The 21,323-nt window shown below is 46.0% G+C and overlaps 1 protein-coding gene across 2 annotated transcripts in view; it reads right to left on the reverse strand.

Moving 5' to 3' along the window:
- The window catches only part of LOC137632332 (WD repeat domain phosphoinositide-interacting protein 4-like), a 336,255-nt gene that overhangs the window by 39,200 nt on the left and 275,732 nt on the right, over window positions 1-21,323 (reverse strand). For both annotated transcript variants that reach the window (XM_068364264.1, XM_068364263.1), the window contains exon 2: window positions 2,678-2,752. In XM_068364264.1, coding sequence (XP_068220365.1) covers window positions 2,678-2,735 — 58 coding nt within the window. In that variant the 5' untranslated portion in view covers window positions 2,736-2,752. The remainder of the gene's footprint in view (window positions 1-2,677; window positions 2,753-21,323) is intronic.

Here is a 21,323-nt window from a genome sequence, read left to right on the forward strand (position 1 = left end):
GTCTATCCGTTGAAAAAAATAACGGCGATTGGTAGCTGACAAATTGGGGTCTACTGAACTGGTTAGGATCGTTTTGCTCAAGACTGTGCCCATAATCACGATAGCCTCGATCTAGGTGTTGGAACGCTTAGTGTGAACTCGTAAGAGTTTCGTTCGTGAATGTCCACGTCTCCCATGTGGGGGGCCTCGCACAAGAGAGTGAACATCTTGCCCGCGAGTGTCTTGCTTCGAGCATGAGCACTTCGCACAAGTTTTTTGTTCATGAGTGAGTATCTCGCACAAGAGCATGAGCATCTTATAAGCAAGCATGAGCGTCTCGCATAAAAGCGCGAGCTCCCTGTATGCAACTCGCTTGAGAGCATGAGCGTCTCTCTCGAGAGCGGGGTTGTTTCACATGAAAGCAAGAGCATCTTATTAGAAAGCAATTAGCCAGAAAGTATGTTTGCACGAAGTACGGGTGATTCGTTCGTGAGCATATAGTTCATGGATGTGAGTTTAAGCCTCTCGATATGAACTTTTAGCTCTTGATCAAGTGTGTCTAGCCTGGTATATAGGCTTGTAGCTCATGATCGTGAGCGTCCAACTCGCGATCGCGATCGTCTCGCTTGTGATCACGAATATAGTTCGTGATCTTACCACAAGATCCTGATCACAAGTCTTGCTTTTGACCGTGAGTGTATCTCATGATTAAGAGCTTGGTGACCAGGTCGTGGTCACAAGCATCTGTGAGCGTGTAACTCATAACCATCAGCGTGAGCGCGGTTATCAACGTCTGACATGATCACGAGCATAATGCTTGAGTATGTACATCACGATCGTAAGACGCGATCGTGAGCATGAACTCGATCACAAGCGTCCCAGTAGTGTTCAGCTTGCGATCATGAGCAGGTAACTCATGCTCATGAGCGATCGGGAGCATCTTGCTCGCGATCCCTAGAGCCTAGTCACGGGTGTCTCGCCCATCAGCATGAGCATGATCCTGAGCACCACGCTCATCAGCGTGAGCGATCACAAGCGTCACTCTCGTCAGGGTGAACAAACGCTCGTGAACATGATCATGAACATCATGCTCGTCAGCGTGAGCGATCGCAAGTGTCATGCTCGTCAGCGTGAGCGATCGCAAGTGTCATGCTTGTCAGCGTAAGCGATCGTAAGCGTCATGCTTATCAGTGTGAGCACGACTGCAAGCGTCACGCTTATCAGTGTGACCACGACTGCGAGCGTCTCGCTCGTCAGCGTGATCATGCATTCTCAGAGGTTGAGGAAGGAGTAATGTCGCAATCAAGGTCACTATATTGCTCGCAATCACGAGTGAGTAACTCACGATTATGAGCGTAAGCGCTCCTTGAATGTCTGGTTTACGATTACAAGCATCAGTTCGTGATCATGACCATGAAACGCTCGTGATCGAAACCACAAGAATTATGAGCTCGCGACCTTGAGTGTATAACTCACAATCTTGAGCATGAGCGCAAGCACGAGCAAAAGTTGTGTAAAGAGTCTCCTCAGAAAGCAAACCTTCGAGCAGCACCGTTTCCTTCTCAGGAGTTCAATCTCAAGGGAAGGTTAACATAAAGGTGCTGCTAGCGTAAAAAAGCTTAGGCTTAATTCTGAGTTGTCCTCAAAGGGCTTCCCTACGGTAATCCTATCGGAGTAATCCCCCGAAGGGGTAACCAAACAGCTGTTCTTCTTCAAGAAGAAGAATGCCGAGATCACGATCACCTACGATCTCGTGATCACAGCAATCTTGCAATCGCTACGAAGGGCAAACGGGAGTAGACCTCGTCGACAGCTAAGATGTCAGCCACAGCCAGTCACTAACTTCACCCCCCCGATGTCGTCATGAAGAGGTGAGGAAAACTAAATAGAGGATTAAAAGTTCCTCCCCTCCGAAGGGACAGACACACCCCAACCTGCGAACGGGAAAGGAAAACACAGCCCTCCAGAGGAGACGTAAGCGCAGAGGAATCCTACGATAACTCGCAGAACGAACATCGACATCTGTAATGGAACATCATGTAGAAGCCCAAGTCATATCTGTGAAAAAAAGAATGAGCATAAAGCAATATTGGTAAATGGCTAAGCCTTAAAGGGAGAGAGAGAGGTGACATCCTCTCTCTACCAGCCAAAAGTAAAAAGTGACGTAGCTCACTGAACCGTGACTAGATATATGTGGCTGGGTAGCCCCCAGCAACACTCCCCTTCCTACCCACTGTAGTGGTTAGGTAGGGTTGCCACCTCGCACTTAAAATCTAATGGCTGCCTTCCAGCTACACTAGAGGTAATATCCATGTAAATAGCGGAAGGTTTGTTAGTATGGGAACAAACACATTTAATTACAGAATTATGAACTATGCAGATTTAAAATATACTACTTACTAGGGCCAGCAAAAATAAAATTACTGTAGCAGTTTTGATCATAAATTTATATACAGTACAGTATGTCTATATATGTAACGCTATTTTATCAAATGTTATGGATAAAGAACAGTACTGTAATTTAAGATTCAATGTACTGTATTTATTATTTTATGAGAACTGTTCATTACCATCTTTTTTAATTAATATGTACTTCACCATCAGTCCTATGTCCCTCAAGATACTGTACTCTATACTAACTTAAGCACTATGAGAAGTTACTATAAGCTATATACTAATACTCAAAATCACTACTTACGTAAATGTGCCTTTTCTGCAAGAGGTTCAACATTATAAATACGAACACCAGAGTCCATGCAACATATAAAGCAACCTGTAGGTAAGTGAAAAAATTTTCAATTAACTACAATAAATTCCATAACAACACCTAACTATAAAACCAAAACAAATTGTAAAGATTCAATGTTTAAATATGATAAATTTGGAAATAATTGGTATTTCCTAACCATACAAACCTGAAGCTCTTTAATATGGAGATATACTTTGACGACAGCTGAAACTGGCCATGAAACTTTAAGCAAGATGCAACTACCTTCTGTTATTTAGCGGGGGTAGCAGGAGGTAAGACCCACCAACCTCGTCACAAACGCAGTAGCCAAACCAAGCCACTTTGCAATTACAGGCACAACTTCCAGGGGTAGGTGATGGAGGGCTAGTGTGTGTGTAAAGAGCTACAGATTTATAAGGTTAGGATAAATACAAATTATTTTCAAACTTGTCATTAAATCCGGCATCAATTGCAAACCTTTCAGCTCTTTACTATGGAGACACGTTTAGGTGGGCGGAAGTCCAAGACCAATTGGCTGGTCACTGACCTGGGGCATAACTCTTGTACTCTGCACGATCTATGGAAGAGTGTACGCTATTACCTTGCTACCTCTCAAGGCAAGATAACGGCCTAATAAATTATGCAGAAGTGTGAGAACTAAGAATTGTGACTCAGCCAGGTAAGACATACCCTGGAGCTAAGCTTCTTTCTCACCTGGGCCTTAATCAATTTCTACCTCACAGGGAGATTGGGGATATAAATATATTCCATATACAGTATCAGGTTACACAAGGGACAATGGTACTCATCTGCAGTCAGAGGAGGTCAGCTTCTAGAGTTCCTTGGATGCTCTATCCCCAAAAGAGGGGAGAATGAAAGATAAAAAGGCCAGTCATGCTAGACTTACAACTGGGTAACATCTGCCCTCAACTGACTGCTACTTGTCCCACAAGGGAGCTGAGGTGTTGCCAACCAAGTTTCATGGAACCACCACAAGCCCTAAGGAAAACGTGTTAAAACTCCTGTGGGTTACATCAAACAGGTAGTGGGAGGTGACCATTGCTTGATGTTTCCAGATGCCCAAACGCAAGGCCTGCATCACATTGTAGTTCTTTTTGAATGAAGGGGAAGTTCTTTGTGAACTAAAGGGATGTAATAACACCCCTGACATCATAAACTCTCAGTCTACGGTCTAGAGGGGTTGAGTCTGATTGGAGGGTTCGTTCAATTACCTTCCTGATCCAGGAAGAGATTGAGTTCTTCGGAACTCTCCTCTTGACCTTGCCTGTGCTTACGAAGTCTATTGACCTATTGACGAGCTCAAACATTCCGTTTAAGGTCTTTCCTCAGTGCCCTAACAGGGCATAGAAACAGTTGTTGTGGATCACTTGTTACAGTATGGAGAGTCAATACAGAAGGGCCCAAATCCAGGATCCCCTAAAACCAGATTTTGAGTCTTGGCTATAAACTCAGGGACAAAGTTGAGTATCACCTGCTACCATCCCTTTGAATGGGCGACATCATAGGACAAACCATGTAGCTCGCAGACTTTTACAGAGGCCAGGGCTAACAGTAAAACAGTCTTAGGAGTTAGATCATGATCTGAGAACTAAGAGGTTTGCAAGATGCTATTTTCAGGGATTGATGTACACATACTACATTCCAAGGGGGAAGTCTGACTTCTGACTGGGGGATGTGAGCTCTAAGCTTTGTACGAGGAGAGACAATTCCATCGAAGAAGAAATGTTAACTCCATTCAGTCTAGAAAAAAGGCTTAAGGCTGAGCAATAGATTACCGCAAACAATGAGCAGAGTTCTTCCTCCCTGAGGTAAAACGAAAACTCCCCTATCACTGATATAATGGCACTGATAGGAGAGATACCCCTTCAATGACACTAACCACAGAAGATTGACCACTTTGTCTCGTAGAAGGAAGAAAACAACTCTCGATATCTTGCCATCCTTCTTGCAACTGGTTGTGAAAAACTTTGTGCCGTAAGAAGATGCTGGATAATATCCAAGCTTGAAGCCATAGTGAAGCTACTGCTCTGTGGAATATCTTCATATGTGGTTTTCTGAGTAGATCATTAAGTGGAGGGAGCTCTCTTGGTGCTTCTAGAGTAGAAGTAGAAAGTCCAGAAGCCATTCTGCATGTTGCCACATCGGAGCAATTAAGGTCATTGATGGACTTTGTGATGCTCTTATTTTGTTCAGAAGCCTCCTTACTAGACAGAAGGTGGGAAACGCATAGACGTCCAGGTTGTCCCGGTCCCATGGGCGTTGGAAGGTGTCTTGCCAGAACGCCTCAAGATCTGGTACTCGAGAGCAGTACATCAGAAGTTTCCGGTTGAGGGATGCCGAGAACAGGTCTATTGTCGGCAAACCCCACAAAGTAAAGATGATGTTGGCTATCTGATGATTAAAAGACCACTCAGAGCCAATTATCTGAGTCCTCCTGCTCAGTTTGCTCACCTAGGTGCTTTTGCCTTCCCCGGAATAAAGCGTGCTGAGAGGGTTACTGAGTTGTCTCCTGTCCATCAGATTATTTCTACAACCAGATGGCAAAGAGGCTGCAAAACTGTACCTCCTTGCGTGTTTAGATAAGCCACCACCGTCAAGTTGTTGCACATCAGCACCACGGAGTGTCCTGAAAGAAGCTGCTGGAAATGCTTGAAGGCTTGTAGGTCTATGTGGCAGTGTACCTCAGCTTCAGACCATGGTTCAGAATTCATGTGCTGCAACAGATCAGGGCCCCACCCTTCCTTTGATGCACCTGTAAAGAGCATCAATAGGCGGGAGGAGAGAGGTCTACTCCCCAGAGTAGGTTGGTATCTGATACCCACAACTTCAGATCTCTCTTCTGCTACGACCCTATCAGGACCAGATAGTCCGGGGAATCCCAGTCCTAAGACTAGGTTTTCAAATGTCACTGGAGAGCTCGAGTGCGGAGACGACCGTTGGGTACCGGGGCTTCCAAGGAGGCGAGGTATCCTAGGAACTTCTGCCATAGATATGCTGGCAGTTTGTTTCGCGTTAGAAACAGGATGGCTGCTTGTTTCATTCACTCCAATCTTGCTAAGGAGTGGAAGACTTTGCCTAAATTTGTATTGATGTTCATCACTAAGTATACCAGGTTTTGAGTTGGGTGCAGGGAGGGCTTCTCAATGCAGTATTCATTATGTCCCCAAGATCTTGGCAAAACTCAAGAAGCCTGCCTTAATGGAGGAGAAGAGTTTCCATCAAGTCTGCTAGAATCAACCAGTTGTCTAGATGAGAAGGCAGATTCTGTTCTTATGAGCCCAAGTTCACACTAGAGAAAATACTGAAGTGAAAATCTGAGGTGCTGTGGACAGGCCTAAACCCAGTACTGTACCTTGAACTGGTACGGTACATCCTGTTGTTGAGCGAGAAGCTCTGAGCTGTGTCCATCTTGAATGGAGTCTGTTGTACAAAATCGTTCAGAGCAAAGGGGTCTAGGAATGGTCTCCAGCGTCCAGATGCCTTTTCTATAAAATAGACGCAATCTCTCTTGCAGAGAGTTCTTCTCCAGCATGGTATGGACCTTGGCCTGAAGGGCTAGTTCATTTGTAGATTCCTTCATATAGGAACTTATGTTTGGTGGATGCGAGGTTAGGGGAGGGAGCGAATGAATGGGATGTGGCATCCTGCCCTGAGGACAGTGACCGACCAAGGTTAAGGCCCGTGGAGTATCCAACTCTGGCATCTGCATTGTAGGCATCCCCTGCCAGTAGACTGGTTGAAGGAATGCCCCTAGTAGGAACATCTACATTGTTTTCTCCTCACTCTCTTACCTTTCCTAGGTCCTCTGGCCCGATAGGGTTCCCTTTGGCCCTGGTTCCTAACTGCTGCCTGCTGTGGATGCTGAGGATCCTTAATCTGCCCTTGGCAATTTGCCAAAGGGGGGAAGGCTGCTGCAGGGGTGTAGCAGAATAAGGACGAAACGTTACATCTCTTTGGAGGAGGGCATTGTGACTTGAGTTCCTCCAGCTTTCCACAACTGCCTCAATATCCTTCACGTTAAAGAGGTAGGGACCATCCATCGTGGCGTTATGCAGTCTCATCGCTTCTCTCCTCGACACCTGCTTGATGAATTTTTAGACGACTGCACACGCCATCTCAAAACCCAGTCGACCCACTGATTGAGGACATAGTGAATCATCAGGAACTCAAGTCTGGGTTCCAGAAAGCACGAAGGTGGACATCATCTCCCTGTTCTGTTCAATGGAGAAATCTTTGATCCTGAAAAGGTACCCCACCGACCACAATCAACCAGTAGTCTAACCATGACGTGGCTTACAGAGAACACTGCCACCAGCTCAATGTTTGCAGCGTCAGTCACAGAGAACTCCACCAACAAGGAGAGCTTGTCCAAGGGTAGATTCTGGGTCAACACCAGAATTGGCAGATCTAGAGGGAGAGGGGACGTTGCACCATCCATTATGTAGTAGTACTTCCTTTGCCTGACATAAGGTGGAGGAAGTAACCAAGACAAATTCACAGATCTCAAGGATTGTTTTTCTCCCTGCCACTTGCATGTACGCTCTCTTTTTGGAACCCCTGACCGAGGTAAGGCTACTTTAGCCTTGGTTGACCTGGGAGTGTTATAAGAGATCGAGAGAAGTGTCCTTTCCCTCTGTTAGAATTGGATCTGGCTCCCAAAAGGACTTGATCTACCTGATACAGGAAAGGACAAGCAGAAAGACGTGGTCAGCATCTTTTTGTTCCAAGGGGGTGACCTTAGGGCTGACAGATGGAGGCAGCATGCCCTCAGTGTGATCAGATATGTCGTCAAAGGGTTCTTCCTCTCCCAAGCTCGCATCCATAGGAGCCCGAGGAGGGTGTAAGTCGTCAACTGGTCTACGAGTAAAGGAGCGAGAACTCGGGAGGAGGCCACTATGCTCTGTTTATACGGAAGTGGACCTGGCGTCTGTAGTGTATTCCCTTGGACTTGATTGGTGGCCCATGGTCAAAGTCCAATTCTTGGGAATCATCTTCCTATCCCTTCGCTTTTGCGGTGGAAGGTGAAGTCTGGGAGAAGCGAGGTGGTATCCTTCCTCATTGATTCCTTCAATCTTAACTCCTCACTGGGAGCAGGAGAGAGGGAAGATACCTTAGCGGCCGAAGAGCTTGGACCGGCAGGATCCAAGTCTATCAGTAAAAGCCGATAGTTCACCGTATAAGCGACCTCGGAGATCTCGAGCCTCTACTAGTTCTTGGATGAACCGAGTTCCACAGGGGAGGAGTATCCGATCGCTGACCCCGTCTCTTCTTCCTCAGCTTGATAGGGATGATGCCTAATCTCTCCCAAGCAGGATAATGGCCGATAGAGGTCTTGGTATGCAGATACTGTTCATATCTGGATGACCTCTACGGAGATAGGGCACCAATATCACCGGACAGAGGGGTTAATGGTCAATCCTGTGTGTAAAATCATAGAGGAACAACTCCTCACTGAGGAACTCGAGACTTCCAAGGGAATCCTAGAAGTACCCTAACGTGCTGCCAAGGGAAATTGGGTAGGTCCTGAGACCGCCTGCTTGACTGCCTGGACATCTATACGTGCAGGTATGTTGAGTCCCTACGCATGTTGTCTTCCTGCGCAATTGGAGGTTGGCGTGTCGATAAGGGAGTGCACTGACCTGCCTGTACTTGCGCGCCATACAACTCCTCAAGGTTTGATGCGGAAGGTGTTTGGAGTGTAGATGGGCGCATGCTCTGAACTCCGCCCAGAGTGGGAATGATGGATTTGGCACGTAGATATGGGGGCACACCAAACTCTGTCTAGAGTTGGCAAGGAATGAATTTGGTGCATGGCTGGGAGCACACTTTGAACTCCTGGCTAAGTGGGAAGGTGAGCGCCTGACTCGCCCACAAGACCATGATCAGCGAGTTCCTAAGCTAGCACACTCAGAGGGAAGTCGGACATACGCTTTCTTCCCCATTAGGGAGAGTGTTTCCTAACTTTATGCTCATTTACGCATAAGAATGTATTAGCTCGCTAAGAGGGGGAAGGTTGTTAACTCAGGTTTGTATAGTTAGGAAAAATCAAATTTTTAAAAAGTAATTTGTATTTTTCCTAAATATAATAACCCGAGTACTTTGGCTACCTCCCAAGATTGGGGGAAGTGCCATGCTATATAAATTTTTTCAACGAAGCTATACCAGTCTTTTGAACTTTTAACAAGGTAAACATAATAGCCTGTCAGGTGGAAAGTGGACCCCGCCCACCAGACATAGAGATCAAGCCACATTTTGACCTGGTTGAAGCTATAAATGTAACTCAAAGGACTCAAGACTGTAAAGATGGGAAAAATGTACATTACTGTACTTTTAAATTTGTTATATATTCCCAAAATGACAAATTCATTTCCTAACGATACAAACCTTAACTCTTTGATAGGGGTATTACTTTCAGCAAAGCTGAAAGGACGAGCCACTAAAACTTAGCGACAGTTAACAACCCATCCCGCTAGTTAGCAGGGGGGTAGCTTTCTACCCCTCTCACTCACACACCTGTGATGAGCTCACTTTGCTTGGACTTCAAGGGGGAAAGGGTTGGCAGGTAAGCATGTTTAATTACCTCCATTTTGTCATTTGTTCCAAACTGGAATACAAACCAATGCTATTTAATAGGGGTGACTCATTCATTAAGAGGGTGGATGTCCCTCCCAATCTGGCTTTATGGCCTTACCTGGGGTACTCCCTATTGTGCAGAGATTACAGCGACAATAAGGAGACCCTAACACTTCGCTAAACCTACTAAGCATGGTCTGTGTGTGGTGAGAAACTAGCAATGTGACTGTTAAGGTAAAGGTTATTCTGAGACTCGCAGGGAATAACATAGGATACCGAAACATTCCCAATACCACCTTGCCAGGGTATGGGGGCAGTATTGGGACAATACTAGGATACACAAGGGAGCAATCGTTTACCTGCAGAGGTTTGAGGCCAGCTTGTGCAGAGGGCCCAGGATGCTGATTTTCCCAAGAGAGAGGAGGATGAAGAAGGGGAAGGAGCCAGACTTTCCCTTTCATTCACTCAGACTAAAACCTGGGTAACCAATACCCTCAACCTTCTGCTACTTATCCATTAAGAAGCTTGAGGTACTAAACCAGCTGTTGTGCATCCATCACAGGACCGATAGAAAACAGTGAGGGTCCTGTGTGTCACGCCTTGCAAGTAATGGGCGGTGAAAGTAGTTTGGCATGTTTCACACACCCACTTACAATACCTGCATCACAGAGTATTTCTTCTTGCCGGCCAGTGACGTAGCTACCCCACTGACATCGTGGGGTCTGGGATGACATGCTGGAGGAGAATCGGGATTCAGAGCATGGTCAGTGACCCTGCGAACCCATGCGGAGATTGTTTCCCATGATCCTCCACTTGTTTCTGCCAGTGCTGACAATCAGCTCTGGGCCAAGCTGCTGCTTATCTCTTGAGGTAGTGCCTCAATCATCTTACTGGGCATAATAACAGATGATTGGGTCGACAGTTACATAGCGGAGACTCGTTATCCGGAAGGAGTCGAACCTAGGATCCAAAACCTGGATTCTGAGCCTAGACAACTAGTTCAGGGACAAAGCTGAAGCTTACCTCTACCCATCCTCATAAATGGGCGACGTCAGACTAAAAACCATGAAGTTTGTTAACTCGTTTGGCTGAGGCCAAGGCGAGTAGGAACAACGTCTTCCAAGTTAGAGGGCAAACTGCTGCCTGTCGTAATGGTTCGTATGGGAAGCCGTCTAGGTCCCAAAGAATTCGAACCACGTGCCATGAGGGAGGTCTCACTTCTGACTGAGGACAGATAAGTTCACAAATACGTATGAGAATGGAAGTTCTAAAGATGAGGAAATACACATTCCTTTCAGTTTAAAGGCGAGACTCAAGGTTGAGCGATAGCCTTTAACCGTTGAAACTGAAAGATGCATTTCCTTCCTCAATTCCACTATTGCTGGAATAGTGGAATTGAATGGATTGAGACCCCTTCCGTGGCACCAACCACATAAGACGTTCCACTTCGCCAGGTAGAATAAAGTTGATGACTTACGCAGCTATCCAGGCATCCCCTTTCGCGACTTGTTGCAAAAAAACCTCTCTGAAAGAGGAGATGCAGGATAGTCCACAAGCGTGAAGGTGTAGCGAAGCTACTGCCTTGTGGAAAAGTTGACATGTGGTTGTCTGAGTAGATTGTGTCGTGAAGGAAGTTTGTTTAGAGGCTCCGTCAGGAGCAGCACAAGGGCCGGAAACCATTCCGCGTGATGACATAGCGGAGCTATGAGGGTCCTTGGAAGATTGACCGATGTTCTGGTCTTGCTTAGTACTTTTCTCATCAGACAGAATGGTGGGAATGTGTACATGTCGATGTTGTCCCACCGTTGTTGGAATGCATCTTGCCAGAGAGCCTTAGAATCTAGGACTGGGGAGCTAACAAAAGGGGAAGGTTAATGACTTGGCCAACATTCTACCTTACTTCTATCTTCCCCCTTGTCTAGGAGGGGAAGATGGGGAGATACTTTGAAATCAACTTTGTCTATAAGGACAATGAGCTCGGTAACCAAATGTTTTAATTTGTACAAGTGTCCATAAAATATGTTATTTTTATAATAAAATAAATTTTTGAATATACTTACCCGGTGATTATATAAGCTGCAACTCTGTTGCTCGACAGAAAACTCTACGTTAAAAATCCGCCAGCGATCGCTATACAGGCAGGGGGTGCACATCAACAGCGTCATCTGTCGGGCAGGTACTCAGTACTCAATGTAAACACAGAACTCAATTTTCTCCTCGGTCCACTGGGTCTCTATTGGGGAGGAAGGGAGGGTCCTTTAATATATAATCACCGGGTAAGTATATCCAAAAATTTATTTTATTATAAAAATAACATTTTTCAATATTAAACTTAGCCGGTGATTATATAAGCTGATTCACACCCAGGGGGGTGGGTAGAGACCAGCAATAATTGTTTACATTATTATGAGCTAAGGATTTTTTATTTCATTTTAGCAGTTATTCAAAATAACAAACATAAAATAAATAAGTACCTGGTAAGGAAGTCGACTTGAAAAATTACTCTGCCTTTTAAAGTACGTCTTCCTTACGGAGCCTCGCGATCCTCTTAGGATGCTGAGCGACCCCTAGGAGCTGAAGTATCAAGGGTTGCAACCCATACAACAGGACCTCATCAAAACCTCTAATCTAGGCGCTTCTCAAGAAATGACTTTGACCACCTGCCAAATTAAGTAGGATGCGAAAGGCTTCTTAGCCTTCCGGACAACCCAAAAACAATAATAAAACATTTCAAGAGAAAGATTAAAAAGGTTATGGAATTAGGGAATTGTAGTGGTTGAGCCCTCACCCACTACTGCACTCGTTGCTACGAATGGTCCCAGAGTGTAGCAGTTCTCGTAAAGAGACTGGACATTCTTAAGATAAAAAGACGCGAACACTGACTTGCTTTTCCAATAGGTTGCGTCGATTATACTTTGCAGAGATCTATTTTGTTTAAAGGCCACGGAAGTTGCGACAGCTCTAACTTCGTGTGTCCTTACCTTCAGCAAAGCTTGGTCTTCCTCATTCAGATAGGAATGAGCTTCTCGTATTAACAGTCTGATAAAATAGGATAAAGCATTCTTTGACATAGGCAAAGATGGTTTCTTAACTGAACACCATAAAGCTTCAGACGGGCCTCGTAAAGGTTTAGTTCGTTTTAAATAGAACTTAAGAGCTCTTACAGGGCATAAGACTCTTTCTAGTTCATTTCCAACCATACGATAAGTTTGGAATATCGAACGATATTGGCCAAGGCCGAGAAGGCAGCTCGTTTTGGCTAGAAAACCAAGTTGTAGAACATGTAGCCGTTTTGGATGAGAATCCGATGTTCTTGCTGAAGGCATGAATCTCACTGACTCTTTTAGCTGTGGCTAAGCATACCAGGAAAAGAGTCTTTAAGGTGAGATCTTTCAGGGAGGCTGATTGTAGCGGTTCGAACCTGTCTGACATAAGGAATCTTAGTACCACGTCTAAATTCCAACCAGGTGTAACCAAACGACGCTCCTTCGTGGTCTCAAAAGACTTAAGGAGGTCCTGTAGATCTTTATTGTTGGAAAGATCTAAGCCTCTGTGACGGAAGACTGATGCCAACATGCTTCTGTAACCCTTGATAGAGGGAGCTGAAAGAGATCGTTCTTTCCTCAGATATAAGAGGAAGTCAGCTATTTGAGTTACAGAGGTACTGGTCGAGGATACGGATACTGACTTGCACCAGTTTCGGAAGATTTCCCACTTCGATTGGTAGACTCTAAGGGTGGATGTTCTCCTTGCTCTAGCAATCGCTCTGGCTGCCTCCTTCGAAAAGCCTCTAGCTCTTGAGAGTCTTTCGATAGTCTGAAGGCAGTCAGACGAAGAGCGTGGAGGCCTTGGAGTACCTTCTTTACGTGTGGCTGACGTAGAAGGTCCACCCTTAGGGGAAGTGTTCTGGGAACGTCTACTAGCCATCGAAGTACCTCGGTGAGTCATTCTCTCGCGGGCCAGAGGGAAGCAACTAGCGTCAACCTTGTCCCTTCGTGAGAGGCGAACTTCTGCAGTACCTTGTTGACAATCTTGAACGGAGGGAATGCATATAGATCTAGATGTGACCAATCTAGGAGAAAGGCATCTATATGAACTGCTGCTGGGTCCGGGATTGGTGAGCAAAATATTGGGAGCCTCTTGGTCATCGAGGTTGCGAAGAGATCTATGGTTGGCTGGCCCCAGGTGGCCCAAAGTCTCTTGCATACATCCTTGTGGAGGGTCCATTCTGTTGGAATTATTTGTCCCTTCTGACTGAGACAATCTGCCATGACATTCAAGTTGCCTTGGATGAACCTCGTTACTAGTGATATGTCTAGACCTTTTGACCAGGTGAGGAGGTCCCTTGCAATCTCGTACAACGTCAGAGAGTAGGTCCCTCCTTGCTTGGAGATGTACGCCAAAGCCGTGGTGTTGTCCGAGTTCACCTCCACCACTTTGCCTTGAAGGAGAGACCTGAAGCTTTCCAGGCCAGACGTACTGCCAGTAGCTCCTTGCAGTTGAAATGCATTGTCCTTTGACTCGAGTTCCATAATCCCGAGCATTCCCGACCGTCTAATGTCGCACCCCAGCCTACATCCGATGCGTCCGAGAAGAGAACGTGGTTGGGAGTCTGAACAGTCAGGGGAAGACCCTCTCTTAGGTTGATATAGTCCTTTCACCAAGTCAGACAAGACTTTATCTTTTCGGAATCCGGGATCGAGACCGCTTCTAGCGTCTTGTCCTTTTTCCAGTGAAAAGCTAGATGGTATAGAAGAGGACGGAGGTGTAGTCTTCCTAGTGACACAAATTGATCCACGGATGACAGCGTCCCTATCAGACTCATCCACAGCCTGACTGAGCAGCGTTCCTTCTTCAGCATCTTCTGGATGGATAGCAGGGCTGGGGGCTGATCGTCTTGTTCAGCAACGTCCTCATCAGAGGGTTCCTCATCCGAAACTGATGAGGAAACGGCAACGGAGTGGGCAACGTCTGACTCGCTGAATCCGGTCGCACTGGTGGATGCGTGACGGAGCCGGACGCAATATCATGGAACTGCTGCACAGTCTGTGAACTGTCAACAACCATGGGAGCGCGAGGAAGTACAGCGTCAACCCGAAACTGTCTAGACCGTCTGGGTTGTGCAGTCAACACCCTACCGGGTTGCTGAGGTTGACGCACTGCGTCACAACAAGTCACATCTGCTGGTTGTTGAACGTCCTGAACGTCAACAACCACCTCCGAGCGTCGCTTAACGTCAACGTGCGGCTGGCAACCCACACTGGGTCGCATCGGTGGAGGAACCACCTCAACTTGCAGACGCGAGTAGGTTACCTCAGCGTCAACAGGGCGCACAACCGACCGATTGGAAGGTTGTTGGCCAGAAGGTTCTTCTCCGCATTTAAGTCCTCTATCAAGGACACAAGCTTGGACTGCATGTCTTGCAGCAAAGCCCATTTAGGGTCTACGGGAGCAGGTGTGGCAACAGACGGGGTTAGCGACTGAGGCGGAACCGTTTACCATCCCTGAAAGCCTTGTTATGCGTGACATAATAGTACAGCAAAACTTCAAAGGCTCGACAACAGCTGAGAAGTTGACCTGTAAACAACTTGGAGCGTCTCCTGGCTAGGCGCCAGGGAGAGTCTACCAGAATTGAGAAGTCTATCTGGGCAGAGGCATGACCTCCCAAGCCGAGAACTTCTCTCGTGTCATATCAGACACTCGCTCTATAAACCAGTTTAAAAGAAGGGAAAGCAAAGTCTGTATCCCCCAAACTCCTCCTGGTGAAAGAACCAGTCGCCTAGCCAACGTAACGCTCTCTAGGAGAGCGAGAGAGCACTAGCTTAAAAACAACGGCTTCGAAGTAGCTAGGCCTAGTGTAAGTTCTGACGTTTAGGCGAACGAGGAGCAGCAGAGACAAGATCCGGACGAAGATCCTTAAAAAATCATCATGATTTAATTAAAGTCCATAGGAGGCTAAGCAGCTTAAGGCTCCTCTCCATCTGACAGAGTCCTCAAGGGAATATCAGTAGGAGGGAGAACAGCAACTTCCTCATCTACAGGAACCTTGTCCGATAAAAGCCGAGTCTCTCACTGGTGCATTAGTAGCGGACCAGAACGCAACGTCATGTAACTGCTTGACAGTCTGTGAACTGTCAACAACTGAACTGTCAACTACAACAGGTGCGTGAGGACGTACAGCGTCCACTCGAGACTGCTTTGACTGCCTAGACTGAGCAGTCAAAACAACTCTAGAATGCGGGGGTTGACGCATCGCGTCAAAACAAAACAACTTAGACTGTTGTTGTACCTCGCGAACGTCAACGGAAGGTTCCGTGCGTTACTGAACGTCAACATGCGGCTGGCAGGGTACACTGGAACGCATGGGTGGCGGGACTCTCTCAGCTGGAGTACGGCAGAAGGTCGCCTCAGCGTCCACAGGACGCACAACCGTGGTTGGTTGTAGGCTAGAGGTTGGTGCAGCGTCAACCTTCTCCGCACGAAAGTCCTGCATCAATGACGTTAACTGAGACTGCATGGTCTGCAGCAAAGACCACTTATGGCCTACAGGAGCAGGTGCGGAAACAGACGGTGTGACTGCCTGATGCGGTACCGCTTTGCCTCTCTTAGGAGGTGATCAGTCGTCGGAAGACTGCAGCGAGTCCGAACTGACCCAGTGGCTACAACTGGGCCGTTGGACTTGCGCGGAAGGGACCGAATTGCGCTTAAGAGGCCGCAAGACCTTGGTCCATGGTTTCTTACGAGAAACCTCTTCCGCAGACGAGGAATAAATGGGCTCTCTCGTCTTTGTGTGGGTGGGGCGATCTTGGGTAGAAACGCCCGAAACCACGGAGGGAACGTCTGTTCGCTGATTAAAGCCTCTCGAACCCTTTGGTCGTACGACATTGTTTCTCCCCTGGGCTTGGAAGCTTGCAAGAGGTCCCGGACTGGGAGGACGACAGGCACGAACAGACGAACCCTCGGACGCAACACTGTAACTTTGCGCCTCGGACGCAACACTGTAACACTTTGCGTATATCACTTTATCACTTCGATTTTCTGTTTTGCACTTATTTCTAACTGAAACACGCAATTCTACCCTTTATTAAAAGGTAGTAATTGCGAAATTAGTCGTATAATGCAAGCTCATAATACCAGCAAAAAACAGAAAACATATTTAAGATAAAAAGAAAAATCAGTGGCTGGGAAAGGGACTAAACACTAGTTCATATAACTACGTTTTCAATCTCTCACCGCACATAGCCTGGGGACGAGAATAAAAACCTAAAAAACGTTTTATTCTTCCTCCCCGTACAGAGACTAGGGACAAGAGTAACACGAGAACAACGTTACCCGCTTGAACGGAACGTTTACTCTCCTCTCTCTCTCCCTCCGTCTCTATCTCTCTCTCTCTTTCTCTCTTGATTTCGCACCTAAGAGAAGAGCCCAATTATATATAGTCAAAAAAAAAAAACATGTTAATTGACTAAAGGAAAAAACTGAAAGGATTTTCAAATAAAAAGTTCCTTTAAATTAGAATTTAAAACATTTAAGCTAAGAAAGAATGAACAAAACGTCAGAATCGATTTACTCTTACTGCAAAGTGAAACCGTGATACACTCTCTCTCTATCGTAACGATAGAGCGCATGTTGAACGTCCTGAACGTCAACAACTGCGTAGCATAAAAAACTAAACGTTAGTTCATCTTTGAAAACAGTACGAAGACTATCAAAGAAAATCTTTCATAAAATATTACATTTACAAAGTTTTAAATCCTTAGCTCTTTAAAAGCTAATTACGATATAAAGGGCTCAACGTTGATTAACTTCGGTTTCCAAGTTAGGACCGCCTACTCTCAGGAAAGGTCTATATAAACAAAACATTAAAATTATTTTATATGTTTATAATAATTGGAAAGTTAATCGAAGAGGCCTAATAAAGGCGGAGAGATATAAAATATATAGAGGAAAATCTATAACGTGATATAATTACTAAAAGCCTAAACATACTTCCGTCTAAAGGAAGGGTCGGCCATTTAAAAGTGAAAGAAAGTCCATACTATCTTTGTCACCATAATTAAATCTATCCAAAACGAGTTCAAGTTTTGAGATGAAGATAAAACACCTGCATAGCGAAAGCTCAAAACTAGAATAGTGTACTTCACCAATAGTTGTGAAAACAAATCCAGTTAGCACAGCGAATTAGTAGGTCTTGCCGGTAGCCCGACAGAGAGAAAATTGAGTTCTGTGTTTACATTGAGTACTGAGTACCTGCCCGACAGATGGCGCTGTTGATGTGCACCCCCTGCCTGTATAGCGATCGCTGGCGGATTTTTAACGTAGAGTTTTCTGTCGAGCAACAGAGTTGCAGCTTATATAATCACCGGCTAAGTTTAATATTGAAAAATAAAGTTCACAAATAGCAACACTTGAGTAATTACTCAATTTCTAATTTAGTATATATTTTGAATATACATATCAAATGTAAACTGGCATCATGAACTTCTATTTGGTTTACTATGTTGACTATGTCAGTTCCAGGTCGTTAGTGAGGAAACCAGGCTTGTTTTTTTATAATTCTATCATTGTTGCAGCACAAACACAAACACTTCCACTATTCATATTGGGTATACTGTATCGTTTTCGGCGAAGCTGAACAAGCCACGATAAATTTAGTGAAGGATAACTATCGCACCTGCTAGTTAGCGGGTAGGAGTTGGCTAGCCCGGCAACCCCCCTCACTCACACAAGTGGGTTGAGTAACCACTTTGTTTTCTTGGCTCGGTAGAGACGGTCGTGCTTCCGCTTTCTCCCGATTAATATGGCTTTGATAATTTGCTTTTTCTTTTTATTTTCAGTTTGTATGAGTGTGAGCGACTTAGTCCCATGCATACTTGTCCAGGTCCCGAATTCTGCGCTTGCGGTACCTTCATGTCCGCCATAAAGAAGGAACCCTGCCTGCTTTGTACAACTTGTTGGGGCCGCCGGTGCTCGAGGGACGACACCTGTGTAGAGCATAGAGAGTGGTCTGCCTAACAGTGGGAGAGGTTCGGGCGGCGGAAGAAGTCCAAGCGTAATTCTTCGCCTTCCAGGTCTTCCTCGAAGTTGAAGAAACACTGGTCTTCTACCTCTTCCTGAAGCTGCCAGTTATTTCACAGGAACGGGAGAGTGGCAGCGAAGCCCTGGTTACTCCAAGTCAACCTTGTGCTGCAAAGGACGTTGTTGACTTCCCTAGTGAGTAGGCCCCGTCTGTTCCCGCAGGGGGCACCTCAGTTATGAGTAATTTACTTACGATTTGGCCATCACTGGTCTTTGGTGGCCTCCCCTCGAAGGAGGTTTTCTTTGACCTACTTCAGAGGGGAGCGGGCAGCAGGCGTTTATCTCCGTAGAGGTTTTTCCTCTTTCTGAGGGCGCAGGTGCTGCACTCCTCAGCTAGACTTTTGGTCTCCCATGTCTGACTCCGAGTGTTCCCGTTCCACCAGGGGAGGGGTGGTGAAAGCTCACTCTCCTAGTGTACACATCTCTCGTTCTAGAGAGAGCCGCCAAAGGGCAGCGGCGGCTCGTAAATTCTCAGGGTTCTCTCACTTCTTATCCAAGGGCGGAGGTGGAATCGCGTAGGCCACCACGGGCAGACAAGCCTCCCTTCCGGAAGAGGCAAGCTTTGGCCAGACGAGGAGTCTGCTAGACGCTCCCCTTCGGAGGTCCGTCGGGTGGATAACTTTATGATCCCTCCCCTCCTAGAGCTGTAAGGAGACGCCTTTTTGAACCTCAGGGTTCCACTCACATTGACCCTTCGGGGTCTCGTGATCAACACGCTGTTCTGAATGAACATGAGCCTTTGGCCTCCCGTTGTAGAGAGTATGTGAGCTTTCGGAACCTGGGACCTTCGGGTTCCCGTCACATTGAGCCTTCGAGCTCTCATGACACCAGAGGAACTTTGGAGCCTCGTTACGTAGAAGCTTCGGTTCCAGTTGCGCTGAGCCTTAGGGCTCTCGCAACGGTGATAACTATGTGCCAGCGGGTGTTTGTTCTCACAGTCACGCTGAGATTCAGGATTCAGTTGACAGGGAGATTTCGGTCTCTCGTTGCACAGCTCCCTTGAGATCTCACAACCCAGGTTACATCGGACTCTCGTACTACCCGCTATGCTGAACCTTCTGGTTCTCGTAGCAGGGAAACCTCGGCTTCCCGTTGAGTGGATCCTTCGGGACTGCGCAACCCTGTTTTCATTGACCCTTCGGACTCTCAGACTAGACGTTACGTTGAGCCTTCGGCTCTCATAACAGAGATACCTTGGTCCCCCCTCACGTGAAACCTTTGGGTTTGCACGACACTGTTACACAGAACCTTCAGGCTCTCATAAACGTTACGAGGAACTTTTTGGTCCTCGCGACAACCGTTAGAACGAGTCTGTCGGCTCTCACAACAGATTCTCTGGACTCTCATCACTCTGAACCTTTGGGCTCTCACGACCTGAGTTACAACCAGCCTTCAGGCTCTCGTTTTTTTGCGAACCTGGAGCTCAGCTTGAACCCTAGGGTTCTTCACAGTGATTTCTGAAAGATACAGTCTTCTATAAAAATTCAGAGACAATGTTTCTCTGAGTTCTCGTCACGACGGTCCCTCGGAGTCGCGAATTGAATTCACGATGTTGGGAGACGACGAGATCGGCAGAAGGCGAGAAGACTTATTGTCAGCAGAAGTCAAAGGAAGGGCGAACGAGAGTAGACCTTGTCGACAGCTAAGACATTAGCCACAGCCACAGTCACTGACTTCACACCGGATGTCATCATGAAGCGCTGAGGAAAAAATAAAAAGATTAAAAGTTCTCTTTCGAGGGAGAAGAATAAACCCATCCCGTGAACAGGAGATGAAACCCCAGAGAGTCGTCGTCAGCGCAGAGGAACCCTTCCGATAACTCACCGAATGAACATCGACATCTGAAACCACCATTGTGCATGGTGCATTGTGTAGAAACGCAAGTCATATCTGTAAAAAAAAAAAATTAGTGTAAAGCAATAGTAGTAAAGGGCTAAGCCTTGAAGGGAGAGAGAGACGACACCCTCTCTCTACCAGCCAAAAGTAAAGTGACGTGGTTTACTGAACCGTGAGTAGATATAAGAGGCTGGGTAGCGCCCAGCCACCCCCCACCTACCCACAACAGTGGTTAGGTAGGGTTGCCACCTCGCACTTAAAATCTAATGGCTGCATTCCAGCTACCACGAGAAGTAATATTCAAATAAATAGCAGAAGGTTTGTAAGTATGGGAACAAATACATACAAGGCTGTATCCATAAACGGTGAACGGAGACAGCCTACATACAATATTATACAATATGGTAAATATCCGGTAAAGTTTTACTGTATTACAGGGTATCATTTTGAACAGAAAATATGTTTCCCAGTAGCAAATAATGTGATTTAACCAAATTTGACCTTCATTTCAACCACAAACAAACAGAACAACCAGTTCGACTAACTTCAAGTAACTGAACTGGTTGTTGTTGTTGCGGTTAAAATGGAGATGAAAACCAGCTGAATCATGATATTTTAATTATAAAATAAACTTTTGAATATACTTACCCGGTGAATATATAATAGCTGCAACTCTGCGGCTCAACAGAAAACACACTCAAAAAACTCGCGAGCGATCGCTATGAAGGTTGCGGGTGTGCCCACCAGCGCCAACTGTCGGCCAGATACCACTCTTGTATGTAAACAAAACCTTCAATTCTTCTCGTCCCGCTGTGTCTCTATTGGGGAGGAAGGGAGGGTCATTTAATTTATATATTCACCGGGTAAGTATATTCAAAAATTTATTTTATAATTAAAATATCATCTTTAAATATTTAACTTAGCCGGTGAATATATAATAGCTGATTCACACCCAAGGAGGTGGGTAGAGACCAAAGTTAATTATGTTTACAGCGTATAAGCTAAGAGTTTTTTCATTTTGACAGTTATCAATATAACAAAACCAAAATAAATAGGTACCTGGTAAGGAAGTTGACTTAGACGATTACTCTGCCTTGTAAGTCTGTCT

The sequence above is a fragment of the Palaemon carinicauda genome, chromosome 41 (assembly GCF_036898095.1).
Source record: "Palaemon carinicauda isolate YSFRI2023 chromosome 41, ASM3689809v2, whole genome shotgun sequence".
NCBI lineage: Eukaryota > Metazoa > Arthropoda > Malacostraca > Decapoda > Palaemonidae > Palaemon > Palaemon carinicauda.